The sequence below is a fragment of the Panulirus ornatus genome, chromosome 6 (assembly GCF_036320965.1).
Source record: "Panulirus ornatus isolate Po-2019 chromosome 6, ASM3632096v1, whole genome shotgun sequence".
NCBI classification, from domain to species: domain Eukaryota; kingdom Metazoa; phylum Arthropoda; class Malacostraca; order Decapoda; family Palinuridae; genus Panulirus; species Panulirus ornatus.
In genome coordinates this window covers 34,557,393-34,574,877 of record NC_092229.1, presented here as the reverse complement: position 1 = coordinate 34,574,877, position 17,485 = coordinate 34,557,393, and the positions used below count along the sequence as shown (strand labels likewise).

The window sequence follows — 17,485 nt, the reverse complement described above, 5'->3', positions numbered from 1 at the left end:
CCATTTTTGCTTTTCGAGATAATGTTCTCGACTTCCACACATTCTTCAAGGCTCCCAGGATTTTCGCCCCCTCCCCCACCCTATGATCTACTTCCGCTTCCATGGTTCCATCCGCTGCCAGATCCACTCCCAGATATCTAAAACACTTTACTTCCTCCAGAATATATATATATATATATATATATATATATATATATATATATATATATATATATATATATATATATATATATATATATATATATATATATATATATATATATATATACATATATATATATATATATATATATATATATATATATATATATATATATATATATATATATATATATATATATATATATATATATATATATATATATATATATATATATATATATATATATTCTTATGAGTCCACAGGGAAATGAAACACAATAAGTTTCCAAGTACACTTTCGAGCAATAATCACATCATCGGGAGAGATACAAGAAAGAAATATAACAGTTGGCTGATATACAGCGAAGAGACGCAGTTACGCCATTTGGTAAACAAATGACTACCCGAATGGAGGTCGGGCGCGTCCAAGACTGACAACAAGCGTATCATAAACTTGCTATGTGGACAAGAAGGGGAACTGTTTACAAATCTTATCAACAATAAAGCTATCCAATCTGATTAGACCTTCAGTAATATCAAGGCTACAATTCTTTGTGATTTTAACAATAGAAGATTCAATGATATTTCTCGTGGTACTGGAGTTAAGAATTGATAACTGAGATGGCATTACTCCAGTCAATACAATGTTCATAATATTTAGCATGATTAAACAAGGCATTTGATTCTTGTCCTGCTCTTATACTATATTCATATTGTTTCAGTCTAACAGATGGATCTCTACCAGTCTGCTCAACATAAAACTTATCACAATTTCTACATGGTATTCTATAGGTGCATGCAGCAGAACTTTCTGGTGAGTTCCTGATTAAGATATTCTTTATAGTATCATTGTTGCTTAAGGCAACATTTACATTAAATGATTTAAGCAAACTGGTAAGTAAAGTAAAATTATCATTGAAAAGGAGAACTAAAAGATTCTTGGTGTCAATGGGGAAGTTTGGGTTCGACTCTACAAAGTTATCTCTTTGCCAGCTTAAGGGATTTATCAATGAAATATCTAGGATACTTTAACTTGGATCCAATAGAATATATCTTCTCAAGCTCATCAATAAACTCTGGATTGCAAATACGTAATGCCCTGAGGGACATAAGCTGGAATAATGATGCTTTAACTCTAATGTTTAGCTGAGTAATAATGGATATATGAGCATATATTGGTAGGTTTTCTGCATATGCTAAACTTAAACTTGTTTCCTTGTCTATGGATCATGTAATCTAAAAATGGTAACATACCACTCTTTTCATTTTGTACAGTAAATTTGATGGAAGGTACTAAATTGTTAAGAAAGGGGAGAAATGTCTGTGAATTTTCATTTGCTGGCCAGACACAAAGAACATCATCTACATACCTAAACCAAATTGCATTAGAAGGTAAGATATCCTTTAGTAATTTTGTTTCAAAGAATTCCATATAAAGATTTCTTATTATAGGTGAAAGAGGGTTACCTATTGCCATACCAAATTTTTTATCAAAATATTCTCCATTAGATCGAAATACACAGTCTTTTATACTAAATTCTATCAATTTAATAAAAACAGACTTTGAAACAGGTAAATGAATATCATTCAAAATATCAAATGAATATTCTAAGAGGTCATCAACTGGAACAGAGATGAAACATCAGAGCCAACCAGTTTGAAATCAAGAATAACACTGATATCATTAAGCTTGTTAACTAAATCTACATTGCTCATGATATTAGAATTTGATATCTTTGCCCACTATTGGGCTTAATAAAGAAACTAGCTACTTTGACAGTTAATATGTGATGGAGCTCACTGAACTTACTATAGATCTTTCTGGAAAATTTGGTTTATGTGTTTTGATAAGTTCATATATATATTGCAATGAAGGGGTTAAAGATGACAAACTTTTGATTAGAGAATCATTACCTTTCAACAACAACTTCAGTTCTTTATTGAAAAGAGAATTGATTGTTTCCAGGGGATTCTTACTGAGTTTGACGTATGTTGTGTCATCATTTAAAAGATTATTCATTTCATACAAATCATTACTTTTGTCCATAATCACAACAGTGTTAGCCTTATCTACTTCAGTAATATGTATATCATTGTATTCTTTAAAGTTTTAATAGTTCTTATAAATCTTTTTGGGTAACTAGGATCCATTGGTTTTGACAAACTAGCATACACTAAACCCTTACAGATATTAATTTCATCATTAGATAATTCACTGTGCTTATCTAAATTACAGAAAGACCTTGTGACATAACACAGCTGGCTTCCCTGTTAGAGTACACAAAACTTAATTCGTAGCTTAATCAACAGAGAATCCTTATCTGGGTTGTTTTTTTTTTTTTGCACAGGCTTATCACAAAAGAAGGGTTTGTGTTCTTAGTTCAATCACCGTTTTCAATGGAATGGTCTAACTTCCGTTCACTTCTTAATCTATTACAGCAGTACTCCAACATCCGGTCCTTCCAATGTGTCGTCGGTATGGCCATTTGAAAGGATCTTAGGCTGATATAGTGTTGTCTACTGGGTTGACAGCGGGCGGCATGGCAGCAGAGGTCGAACCTGTGGCAAACACCATAACAAAGCTAGAGTCAAGAGAACATTGTATGAGTATTATCATCATATATGCAAGAAATCAATCATAGATCATACCCAAGCACAGGTAGCCCATGGCACCTACGATGAATCCACAACTCTACTCCACCGTCTACTTCCCACATTTATAAAGGTACTGAAGAGTAACATCACTAAGCCCTGTGTCATATTATTTTGCAGGCTGGAACATTTCCTCAGGCTTCTCCTCAAGCACGTTCAGCGATAGTTAGACGACTGACCGCTTTTGAAAACTAATGTTGTGGATCGAACCACAGAGAGTGAGATGCTACTCAATGGTGAACCAGTCTCCCACCCCAGGCCCCACCAATATCCCAGATCAAACCACAGGCCCCTCCACTACCTCAGGTCCTACAATTACCCTAGGCCCACCACTACCGCAGGATCCACTACTATCCTAGGCTCCACTACAACCACAGTAAAACCTCCGCCCCAGGCCTCATCACCACTACAGGACTTGCACCACAGGCCCCACTAACACCCAAGGCCACACACTACCCCAACTCAAACCACTACCCTAGGCCCTATCACCACCCTAGGCCCCACACCCAAGGCCCCACTACTACCTCAGGCCCCAGTATTACCCCAGGCTCAACTACTATCCCAGGCCCGATCAATATCCCAGATCAAGCCACTGCCCTACGCTCCATCATTACCCAAAGACCCACAACCCAGGCCCCACCACTACCAGAAGCCCCTCCACTACCACAGATTAACTCACAGCCCAAAGCTCCATCACCACCCCAAGACCCACACCAAAGGACCCATTACTATCCGAGCCCCTACCACTACTCCAGATCAAACCACCGCCCTAGGCCCCATAACTACCCACCCCATGTCCCACAACCTAAGCCCAGCTACTTCCCCAAGCCCAACCACTACTCCGGAACCTAGCACCACCCCAGATCAAACCATAAACCTAGGCCCTATCACCACCCAACGTCTCACACCCCAGGCCCCATAACTAACCCAGGTCTCACCACTACCCCAAGCCCCAAAGCTACCCCAGGTGCCACCACTACCCCAAGCTCAATCACTAACCAAGATCAAACCAGCACCCGAAGCCCCATCACCACCCAGAACCCATACCTTAGACCACACCACTAACACAGGCCCCAAAAATATCCCAAAGGTCCATCACCACGCTAAGACCCACACCAAAGGACCCACTACTATCCGACTCCCTACCACTACCCAGATCAAACCACTACCCTAAGCCCCCCCCCACATGACCCACAACCAAAGCCCAGCTACTGCCCTAAGCTCAACCACTACTCCAAGACCTAACACTACCCCAGATCAAACCATAAACCTAGGCCCCATCACCACCCAATGTCTCAGACCCCAGGCCCCAAAACTACCCCAGGTCCCACCACTACCCCAGGCCCTAGAACTACCCCAGGTCCCACCACTACCCCAGGCCCTAGAACTACCCCAGGTGCCACCACTACCCCAGGCCCAATCACTACCCAAGATCAAACCAGCACCCTAAGCTCCATCACCACCCAGAACCCACACGTTAGACCACACCACTACCACAGGCCCTACAAATATCTCAGGCACCACCACTACCCAAGATCAAAACACCGCCCTAGACCCCTCACCAACCCAGGACCTACACGTCGGATTTAATACCCCAGGACTCACCAATGTCTCAGGGGCTTCCACTACGCCAGATCAAACCATCGCCCTACGACCAATCACTACATTAGGACCCAAACCCAAGACCCAAAACCCCGGCCCCACAACTGCCCCAAGTCATACCACTACCCCATATCAAACCAATGACCTAGGCCCCATTACCACCCCAAGACCAACACCCCAGGCCCCACCACTACCTCAGATCAAACCAGCTCAATAGACCCGATCACCAACCCACAACCCAAACCCCAAATCTCTCTGTTACTACAGGTCCAAGATCCAAGCACCTCTAGGAACTACCACTACCCCAGATCAAACCACCACCCTAGGCTCCATCCCCAACCTGCGATCCACACCCCAAGTTATAAATCTACCCTGGGCCCCATCACTACCCCGGGCCCCCCTCCATTACCCCAGACCCCAGGATCCAGTACTACCTCATACCCCACCACTACCCCAGCTCAAACCACCGCCTTAGGCTCAATCAATATCCAAGAACCAACACTCCACGCCCTACTACTACACCAGGACCCACCACTACCCCAGGCCCAACGAATACACCAGATCAAATCACTGCCCTAGGCCCAATCAATACCCTAGAACCCACAACCTAGGCCCAACCACTACCCCAGATCAAACCAATGCTCTAGGCCTCATCATCAACACAGGATTCACACCCAAAGCCCAAACACTGCCGCAGATCAAACCACCGTTCTGAACCCCATCAACACCAAGGACCCATATCCCAGGCCCCACCACTACTCCAGGCCCAACCACTTCCTCATATCACACCACCGCCCCAGGACCCATCACCACCCCAAGTACCACCAATACCCCGGGCCATAGAACTACCCCATATCAAACATCCGCCTTAGGCCCCATCACCACCCCATGACCATATCCCATACGAAACCACCGCCTCAAGCCCCATTACCACCCTAGGACTCACACTCCAGGCCCCACGACTACCCTAGATCAAACCACAGCCCAAAGACCCATCACCAATCCAGAACCCACACCCCGGGCCCAGAAATTATCCCAAGCCGCACCACTAACCCAAACCCCGCCACTACCCCAGATCAAACCACCGCCCTAGGCCACATCGCCACCGACAGACCACCACCCCAGACTCCATCACCACCCAAGGCCCTAACAATACCCCTGGTCCTAAATCTACCCAGGCCCCACCACTACCTCAGGCCCCACCATTACCCAAGATCAAACCACCGCCTTAGGCACCATCACCACCGCAGGATCCACACCCCAAGACCCAATACTACCTCATACCCCACCACTATCCCAGATGAAACCACTGCCTTAGGCCCCATCAACACTCCAGGACCAACACTCAACGCCCTACTGCTACACCAGGACTCACCACTACCTCAGGCCCAACTAACACACCAGATCAAACCACCGTCCTAGGCCCATCAATACCCTAGAACCCACAACCCAGGCCCCACCACTACCCCAGGCCCAAACAGTGCCACAGATCAAACCAATGCTCTAGGCCCCATCACCAACACAGGACACACACCCAAAGCCCTGACACTACCCCAGATCAACCCACCGCTCTAGGACACATCAACACCAAGAACCCACATCCCGGGCCCCACCACCACTACCTCAGATAAAACCACCATCCCAGGCCCCATCACCACCCCAGAACCCAAATTCAAGACCCCATCACCACCTAAGGCACCAACATTACCCAAGGCCATAGCACTATTCCATATCAAACACCCCCCTCAGGCCCCATCATCATCCCATGACCCACACCTCAAGCTCCACAACACCCAAGGCCCTAACACTACCCCAGGCCCTACCACTACCCCAGGCCCCACCATACCCCATATCAAACAACCGCCTCAAGCACCATCACCGTCCTAGGACACACACCCAAGGCCCCACGACGTCACCAGATCAAACCACAGCCAAAGGACCCATCACCAACCCAGGACCCACAACCCGGGCCCAAAAACTACCCCAGGCTGCACCAGTGCCCCAAACCCCACCACTACCCTACATCAAATCAACGCCCTAGTCCACATCACCACCAAAAGACCACCATCCCAAGCTCCATCACCACTCAAGGCCCCAAAATTATCCCAAGACCAAACCACTGCCCTACGCTCCACCACCACCTCAGGAACCACACCCCAGACCCCACAACTATCCCAGACCCTACCACTACCCCAGACACCACAACTACCACAGATTTCACCCGCGCCCTAGGCTTCATCACCACCCCAGGACCCGTACTACAGGCCCGACTACTTTCCGAGGCCACAACACTACCCCACACCTCACCACTACCCCAGATCAAACCACCGCCCTAGGCCCCATTACCACCCCAGGACCGATTCCCAAAGCCCAACTACTACCCCAGGCCCAACCAATACCCCAGGACCTACCAGTACCCCAGATCAAACTACTTCACTACGACCCACACACCAGGCCTCACCACTACCCCGGGCCCCACCACTACCCCAGATCAAACCCATCCGCTGCTCTAGGCCCCATTACCACCCCAGGACCCACATCCCAGGCCCCACAACTACCCCAGACCTAACTACTATCCCCAGGCCCCACCAATACCCCAGATCAAACTACTTCACTACGGTCTATCACCACCCCAGGACCTAAACCCCAAATTCCATTACTGTCCGAGGACCCACTACTACCCTAGGCTCCACCAATACCATAGATTAACCCAGAACCCTAGGCTCAAACATCAACCAACACCTTAAGCCCCGTTGCTATCCGAGGCCCCACCACTAATCCAGCGTCCACCACTTCCCCAGATCAAACCACCGATCTAGGCCACATCATCACCCCAATACCCACACCTCAAGCCCATCTACAACCCAGGCCCAACCACTACCCAACTACCTACCATTACACCCGATCAAACCATCGATCTAGGCCCCATCACCACTCAACGGCCCACACAACAGACCCCAAAACTACCCTAAGACCCACCACTACCCTAAGGCCCAACACTACAACAGATCAAACCACTGCTCTAGGCCATATCACCAATCCAGGAACCTCACCTCAGACCTCATAACTACCCCAGGCGCCTCTACCGCAAATCAAATCACCGCCCAATGCCCCGGCATCATCCCAAGACTCACACCCCACGCCCCATCAATACCCCAGGACCCACCATTAGCCCAATACCCATCACTACACAAGATCACACGACCACCTAAGGCCCCATCACCACCCCAGGACCCAAAACCCAAGCCCCACCACTATCCCAGGCTTTAGCACAACCCCAGATCAAACCACTGCCTTAGGCCCCATTACGAGCCCAAGACCCAAATCTCAGGCCGCAGCACTACCCCAGATCAAACCACCGCACCCGGCCTGATCACTATCCAAGAACCCAAATCCCAAGCCACACTAACAGCCTAGGTCCAAAGCCCAAACACTTCAGAAGACCTACCATTAACCCAGATGAAACCACCGCCATAGGTCCCATCGCCACCCTACAACCAACACAGACCTCAAATCTAACCCAGGCCCAACCACTACCCCAGGCCTAAATACCCCAGATCAATTACTGCTCTAGGCCCAATCACCCCCCCCCCAAGACCCACACCAAAGGCCCCAGATCTACCCCAGGCACCACCACTACCCCAGATCAAACCACTGCCTTCGGCCCATCACCACCCCACGCCCACAACCCAGTCTCAAAGATTACCCCAGGGCCCACCATTACACCAGATCAAACCATCGTCCTAGGGCCCATTACCAACCCATGACCAACATCCTCAGACCCCACTACTAAACTAGGCCCCACCATTAACCCAGGCCAAACCAATACCCAGATCATAACACCGTCCTAGGCCTCATTAACATCCCATAGCCCACAACCCAGGCCCCACCGCTACCCAAGGCCTAACCACTACACCAGATCAGACAGTCTCTTAGTGTCCATCAACAACCCAGGACCCACACCCCAGGCCCCACCACTAGCCCAAATAAATCCACCTTAATGGGCCCCATCACCACCCCAGGACCAACATCCCAGGCCCCACCACTACCCTAGGTCCAACCACTACCCCAGGCCCAGCCACTACCCCATATCAAACCACAGTCTTAGGCCCCATCATCAACCTAGGACTAACACTCAATGCCCACGACTACCTCAGTTCAAACCAACACCCCAGGCCCTATCACCATCCCGAGACCCACACCCCAGGCCACACCACTACCCCAGGCATAATCACTACCCCAAGATCCACTACTATCACAGATCAAACCACCCCCCTAGGCCCCATCACCACCCAATGACCCACATCCCAGACCCCAAAACAACCCAAGGCCCCAACAACTACCGTTGGCCTCACAACTACCCCAGAACTAACCAAAACCCTAGGCGCCATCACCACAGCAGGACCTACATCCTAGGCCCTGCCACTACCCCAGGTCTACCCACTACCCCAGATCAAACCACCGCCCCAGGCAACATCATCATCCCAGGACCGAAATCCCAGAACCCATTTGAAACCCAGGACCCACACCCCAGGCCCCACCCCTACCTCATATCGACCCACCTCCCTAGGCCCCATCACCAACCCAGGACACCACAACCCAGGCCCCACCACTACCTCAGTCACTACTACTACCCCAGATCAAACCAGAGCACTAAGACCCTATCACCACCACATGACCCAAACCCCGAGTCACTACTACCCCAGGCCCTATGCCAAATAACTACCACAGGACCTACAACTAACCTAGATCAAACAACCACTTCTGGCCCCATCATAACCACAAAACTACCCCAGGCCCCACCACTACCGAGGATTAAACCACTCCCCTTGGTCCAATCACCACCCCAATACCCACACCACAGGCCCCATCGCCACCCAGGACCCACCAAAACCACAGAAAAAAGAACAACCACGGCCCAGTCACTACCCAAGTACCCACAACCCATGCCCCACTACTACCCCAGGCCAACTACTACCCCAAGCCCCACCAATACCTCAGATCCAACCCACTGCCCTTGGTTCCATCACCACCTCAGGAACCACACCACAGGCCCCAACACTATCCGAGGTTCCACAACTATCCCATGCCCAACCACTACCCCAGAAAAAACAACTGCCCTAGGCCCAATCACCACCCAAGGACCCTCACCCAAGCCCAAATATTACCCCAGGTCCAACCACTACCACAGCTCAAACTACAGAACTAAGCCCCTTCACCACCCAACGGCCCACACCCAAGGCCCCAAAACTACCCCAGGCCCAACCACTACCCCATATCAAACCAATACCCGAGACCTCTTCACCACCCAAGGAAACACACCTCAGACACCATCACAAACCTAGACCCCACCAATACACCAGGCCCCACCACTACCCCAGTTGAAACAACCTCCTAAGCCCCATCACCACCCCCAGAACCAGTATCCAAGCCCCATCACCACCCCCAGAACCAGTATCCAAGCCCCATCACCACCCCCAGAACCAGTATCCAAGCCCCATCACCACCCAATGTTCTATCAACTCCGCAGAACAAACCACCGCCCTTGGCCCCGTCACGTACCAAGGACCCACACCTCATGCCCCACTGCTACCCCAGGCCCAACCATTACGCCATGCTCCGCTAATACTCCATCAGCACCTGAGGACCAACACCCCATGCACCACTACTTCCCAAGGCCCAGTCACTACCCTAGGCCCCACTATTACCACAGATTAACCCACCGCAATAAGCTCCATCACAAGCATAGGACACACATCACAGGCCCCACTAACATCCCAGGCCTCACCACTATCCAAAGCCCCACTACTACCCAGATTAAACCACTTCTCTAGGCCCCATCACCGCCCCAGGACCCACAACCCAAGCCAAACTACTACCTAAACCCAATATCCCAGGACCTACCACTAACCCTAGGCCTCATCACTCAACGACAAAAGCACCACACACCCCAAAACAACCCCAGGCCCCACCACTACCCATGGCCTCACCCTACAACATATCAAACCAGTGCCCTAGGCCTCACCACCATACCAGGACCCACACCCTAGGCCCAATTGATACCCTAGGATCCACTGCTATCTCAGGCCCCATCACTACCCCAGATCAAGCCACCGCACTAGGCCCCATCACCTCCTACTAATACCCCAGGTCCAAGACCCAGCCGCTACCCCAGGACCTACCACTAGCCCATATCAAAGCACCGCCCTAAGCCCCATTATCACCGTACGACTCACACCCCGTACCCTAAATCAACCCAAGGCCCCACTACTATGCCTGTCCCCACCACTACCCCAGATTAAACAACTGTCCTAGGCCCAATCACCACCCTAAGACACATACCTCAGGCCCCAATTCTGCACTAAGCCTCAACAATACTCCAGATCAAACTACCACTCCAAGTCTAATCACCACCCCAGGACCCGCACCCTAAGCCCTATTACTACCCCAGGTCGCACCACTACCCCAGGCCCAACCAATGACCTAGATTCATACCTCTGCCCTAGGCCCAATAACCATCTCAGAACCCACACCCCAGGCCCCACCACTACCCCAGGCATAAAAACTATCCCATGATCCACTACTACCGCAGATCAAACCACCGCCCCAGGCCCCATCACCACCTCATGACCGACACCACAGACACCAAATCAGCCCAATGCCCTACCACTACCACAGGCCCCACGACTACCCAAGAACAAACTATCACCCTAGGCCCATCACTACCCCAGAACCAACAACTAGTCCGTGCTACTCCGGTAGGCCCAACCACTACCCCAGGACCCACCACTACCCCAGATGAAACCAACGTCCTAGACCAAATCACCAACCCAGGACCCACACCCCACGACCCATTAAAGTCACATCAGGCCCAAGCACTACCTAAGATCAAACCACTGTCCTAGGACCCATCACCAAACCAGGACACCACAGGCCAGGCTCCACCAACCCAGATCAAACCACTGCCCTAGGCCCCATCACTACTCCAGGACCCACACCCCAGGCTGTGCTACTACCCCAGGCCCAACCACTACCTCAGGCCCCACCACTACTCTAGATCAAACCAACACTCTAGGCCAAATCACCAACCCAGGACCCACACCCCACGACCCATTAAAACCCCAGGACCCAACACTACCTCTGATCAAACCACCGCCCTAGGCCCCATCACCAAACCAGGACACCACAGCCTTGGCCCCACCACTACCCCGGCACTACCACCACCCCAGATGAAACCAATGCCCTTGGCCCCATTACCACACCAGGACCCACACCCTAGTCCATACCACTACCCCAGATCAAACCACTGCCGTAGGCATAATTACCACCCTAGGACCCACAACACAGGCCCCAACACTTCCCCAGGCCTCAACACAACCCCATATCAAACCATAGCACTAGGACCCATCACGACCCCAGGAACCAAACCCCGAGCGCCACAACTGCTCTAGGACCTATCACTACCTTACATCAAACCACCACTCCTGGCCCCATCACCACCCTAGGACCCACGTGCAAGGCCTCACCACTACCCTAGATCAAACCGACCCCTAAGACGCCATCACTACCCCAGGACCAACACCCTAAGCCCCGCTAATAAACCAGACCCCACCAGTACCTTAGGCCCAACCACTACCCCATATCAAACCACCGTCCTAGGCTCAATCACCATCCCAAGGACCCAAACCCTTAGATCCACACCCCTGACCCACTACTACCCCAGATCAATCCACCGCAATAGGCCCAATCACCAACCTAGGATCCATACTCTAGGCACTAACACTACCCCATGCCCAGCCACTACCCCAGATGTAACCATAACCCCATATCAAACCACCGCCTCAAGCACCATCACCACCCAAGGACCCACATCACAGGCCTTAACACTACCCCATATCAAGCCACCACCCCATGACTCATCATAACCCCAGGAGCTAAACCCCAGGCCTCACCACTCCCATAGGCAAAACCACTACCCCAGAACCCACCACTAACCCAGAACAAACCACCGTCCTAGGCACCATCACCTACCTAGGATCCACCACCCCAGGCCCCAAAACTACCCGTGGCACCACCACTAACCCAGACCCCATCACTACCCGAGATCAAACCAACTTCTTAGGCCCAATTACAACCACAGAATCACCACCCCTGACCTCATCACCATCCCAGGACCCAACCAAGGCCCCATTGCAACCCCAGGTCCCACCACTACCCCAGATCAAACCTTAGACCATCACCCCCCAAATATCCACACCCCAAACCCCACTACTACCCCAAGGTCCAACCACTACCCCAGGCCCCACCACTACCACATATCAAAACCACCGCTTCAGAACCCATCACCACTCCAAGACCCATACACCAGGCACCATCACTATTCCAGATCAAACCACCGACCTAGGCTCCCTCACCACCATAGGACCCACACCTCAGGCCCTACTACTACCCAAGGCTTAAACCACTACCCCAGACCCCATCACAAGCCCAGATCAAACCACTGCCTTAGGCTCCATCACCACCCTAAGACTAAAACCCCAGGCCCCACTACTACCCCAGGCCTCACCAATACCAGAGAACCCACAAATACCACAGATTCGCCCACAATCCTAGGCTCAATCACCACTCAAGAACCCACAACAGAGGCTTCACTACTATCCGAGGCCCCACCACTTTCCCTGGCCCAACCACCGCCACAGATCAAACCACGGCTCTTGGGCCCATCACCTACACAGGGCCAACGCCCTAAGCCCAACAACTAACCCCAGGTTCAACAACTACCGCAGGACCTATCACTATCCCAGATCAAACCACTGCTCTAGTCCCAGTCACGACCCTATGACCCACACCCCAAGCCTCACCAATGCCCAGGCCCCACCACTACCCTAGATCAAAGCATCGCCCTAGGCCCTATAACCAAACCAATGAACCACACCCCACACCCAAAAACTACCCATCCCACACTACTATCATGGATCAAACCACCTCCCTACGCCCATCACCACACGACAACCAAAACTCCGGGCCCCCAAATTACTCCATACTCAACCACTACCCCACATCAAACTACTGCCCCAGGACCCAAACCCCGAGGACCACCTATTGCCCTAGATCACACCACAGCCTGAGGCTTCATCACAACCCCAGGACCTACAACCCAGGCCCCATTACTACCCAAGGCCTCACCATTACCCCAGGCCCCACCACTACCCCAGATAAAGCCACCATCATAGGCCCCATCGCCACCCCAAAACCTCCTCTTGCTCCATATCAAACCAACACCCTAGGCTCCATCACCACCCTATGACCCACAGCAGGCCCTAAAACTACCCTAGGCCACACCACTACCCCAGATGAAACCACCACCCTACGACCCATCACCACCCTACAACCCACATGCCCAAGCCCCCGAACTAACCCAGGCCCAACCACTATCCCAGGCCCAAACAATATCCCAGACTAAACCACTACCCTAGGTCCAATCAGCATCCCAGGACCCGCACCTCTAGCCCCACTACTATCCTACGCCCCACCACTACCCCAGTTCAAACAATCTCTCTAGGCCTCATCACCACACAAGGACTCACAACCCACGCCCCATTACTACACCAGGTCCCACCATTACCCTAGGCCACACCTATCCCAGATCAAGCCACCATCTTGGGCTCCTTCACAACACTCGGACACACAACCTAGGCCCCAGCACTACCCCAAGCGCAATCATTATCCCATATTAAACCAATGCCCCTAAGTCCCATCATCACCCCACGATCCACATCCATTCACACTCATCTCAGGCCCCGCTACTCCCCAGATCAAACCACTAGCCCAAGCCCAACCACTACCCCATATCAAACCAAGGATCTAGTCCCCATCAAATTTCTTGGATCCACACCCCAGGCCCCACTACTACCCCAGGCCCAACCACTACCTCAGGACCCACCACTATCCTAGATCAAACCACTGCCCTAGGATACATCACCACCCCACGACCCATACCCCAGGACTCACAACCCAGGCCCCATTAATACTCCAGGCACCACCACTACCTCAAGCCCCATCACTACCACAGATCAAACCACCGCCCTAGGTCCCATCACCAACCAAGGACACACAAACCTGGTCCCACACTACCCCAGGTAATACCACTACCCAAGATCAATCCACTGCCCTAAGCCCCATTAACACTCAAAGATCCACTACTCCAAGCCCCACCACTATCCCAGATCAAACCACTGCACAAGGCCCCATCACCACTCCAGGACCCAAATCCAAAGCGCCACTACTAACCCAGGTCCAAGGACAGAAACTACACCAAGACCTACCACTACCCCAGATCAAACCAACACTCTAGGCTCTTTCACCAACATACGCCCCACACACAAACACCCAAACTACTCAAATCCCCACCACTACGCCAGATCAAACCACTGCCTCAGGCCCAATCACTACCACAGGATCCACACCACAATACTATCCCAGGACTAACCACTACCCCAGATAAAACCACCGATCTCAGCCCCATCACCAGCCCAGGACCCACACCCCATCTCCCATTACCACCCCAGGTCCCAACACTAGCCTAGATCAAACCAACGCCCAAGGCCTCATCACCACACCAGGACCAACACCCCAGACTCCACTACTACACCATGCCCCACCACTACCCAGGCCTAACCACCATCCCAGATCAAACCACCGTCGTAGGCTCCATCACCACCCTAGGACCTACAGCCCAGGTCACACCAATAAACTAGGCCCAACTACTACCAAAGATCAAACCAATGCCCTAGTCCCCTTCACCACGCCCCATTACTACACCAGGTCCCACCATTACCCTAGGCCACACCTATCCCAGATCAAACAGGATCCACACCTCAAGACCCACACCGCACAGGATCCACACCCGAGGACCCATAACTACCCCAGATCAAAGCACCGAAATTGGATCCATCGCCGCCCCAGGTACCATACCCCAAGCCCTTAACACTACCCCACGGCCAACCACCACACAAGGCACAACCACTACCACATATCAAACCCCAGATCAAACCACCTCCCGAGGCCTCAGAACCACTCCAGGTCCACCATCCCAGACCCCAACAACACCTCAAACCCCACCGTTATCATAGTCCACACAACTACCTAAGATCAAACCACCGAGTTAGGCCCATCACCACCCCAGGAATCACACCTCAAGCCCAACAACTACCCCAGGCTCAACCATTAACTCAGGCCTCACCACTACCCCAGATCAAACCACCGCCTCAGGCCCCATCACAACCTAAGGACCCGCACCACAGGCTCCACCTCTACCTCAGATCAAACCACCGCCCCAAGCTCCATCACTACCCCAAGACCCACACCCCAGGCCCCACGACTACCCCAAACCCAAGAACTACCACAGATCAATCCACAGCCCAAGGCTTCATCACAATCCCAAGACCCACACTCTAGGCCCCATAATTACCCCAGTCCCCACCAATACCTCAGGCCCCACCAATACCACAGATTCACTCACCGCCCTAAGCTTCGTCACCGTCCAAGGACCCACACCAGAAGCCCTTCTACTATTCGAATCCCTATCAACATCCTAGGACACACCACTATCCCAGATCAAACCAACGCCCCAGGCCCCATCCCCAACACAAGACCCACACCCCAAGCCTAACTATTACCCTCCAAGGCCGAACCACAACACCAGGACCTACCACTGACCTAGGCCCAATCACCACGTCAGAGCCCACACCCAAAGCCCCACTACTACCCTAGTTCCTACCACTATCTCGGATCAAACCACCGCCCTAGGCCCCATCACAATCCAAAGACCCTCACTCCAGACACCAAAACTACCACAAGCCCCACCACTAACCTAGACCCCAAAACTACCATAGGCCCCACCACTATCCCAAACCCCACCACTACCCCAGATCGAACCACTACCATAAGCCCCATCACCCAAGGACCCAACCCAAGCACAACTACTACTCTACACCCCACCATTATCCATTATCAACCACCACCTCTGGCTCCATCACCACCCTAGGACTCACACCTCAGGCCCCACCTCTACCCCAGATCAAATCACCACCCTGGGCTCCACTACCAGCCCAGGCCCCATCACCACCCAAGGCCCCATCACCACCCCAGGACCCACACCGCAGGCACCCCTATTGCAATAGGTCCAACATCTACCTCAGGCCCTACCAATACCCAAGATCAAACCACTACCCTAAGCTCCATCACCACCCCAGTACACACACTCCAGGCCCCATTACTACCCCAGGTCCCAATCAGTACCACAGATTAACCCATCACCTTAGGCTCCATCACCAGCCAAGGATCCACACCAGAGTCTCCACCAATATCCAAGGCTCTACCACTAACCTAGGCCCAACCACTACCAAAATCAAACCACAGGATCCACACCCTAAGCCCAACTACTACCACAAGCCCAACAATTATCCCAGGAACTACCAATACCCCAGAACAAACCAATGTCATAGGCCCAATCACCACCTCAGAAGCCACAACCCAAGCCCACTACCATCCCAGGCCTCAACACTAACCAAGATCAAACCACAGCTTAAGCCCGATCAACACTCAAAAACCCACTCCACAGAACCCAAAACCACTCCTGGCGCCACCACTACCCCAGACCACTCCACTACCAAAGATAACTCGCTGCCCTAGGCCTCGTCACCACCACAGGACGCACACCCCCAGATCCCACCATTACCCAGGCTACACGACTACCTTATATCAAACCACCGCCTTAGGCCCCATCACCGCCCACCGAACCTCACCCCAGGCCCCAAAACTATTCAAGGCCCCAACAATACCCCAGATCAAACCACTTACTTAGGCTTAATCACCACCGTAGGCCCCAATACTTACCCAGGCTCCACCACTAACCCAAATCAAAGTTCCGCCCTAGGACTCATCACCACCCCATGCCCCAAGCCCCATGCCCAATTATTATCTCAGGTCCCACCACTACCCCAGGCCCCATCTCTACTCCAGATAAAACCACCGTTCTAGGCTACATCACGACCCTAGGACCCACAACCAACCACTACCTCATATCAAA

At 51.7% G+C, this 17,485-nt stretch overlaps 1 protein-coding gene across 1 annotated transcript in view; it reads right to left on the bottom strand.

The window, feature by feature from the left end:
- Positions 1 to 301: 301 nt before the first annotated feature.
- LOC139749152 (MOXD1 homolog 1-like) overlaps positions 302 to 17,485 on the bottom strand; it is a 212,207-nt gene continuing 195,023 nt past the window's right edge. The window contains exon 10 of the mRNA XM_071662792.1: positions 302 to 2,700. Coding sequence (XP_071518893.1) covers positions 2,639 to 2,700 — 62 coding nt within the window. The 3' untranslated portion in view covers positions 302 to 2,638. The remainder of the gene's footprint in view (positions 2,701 to 17,485) is intronic.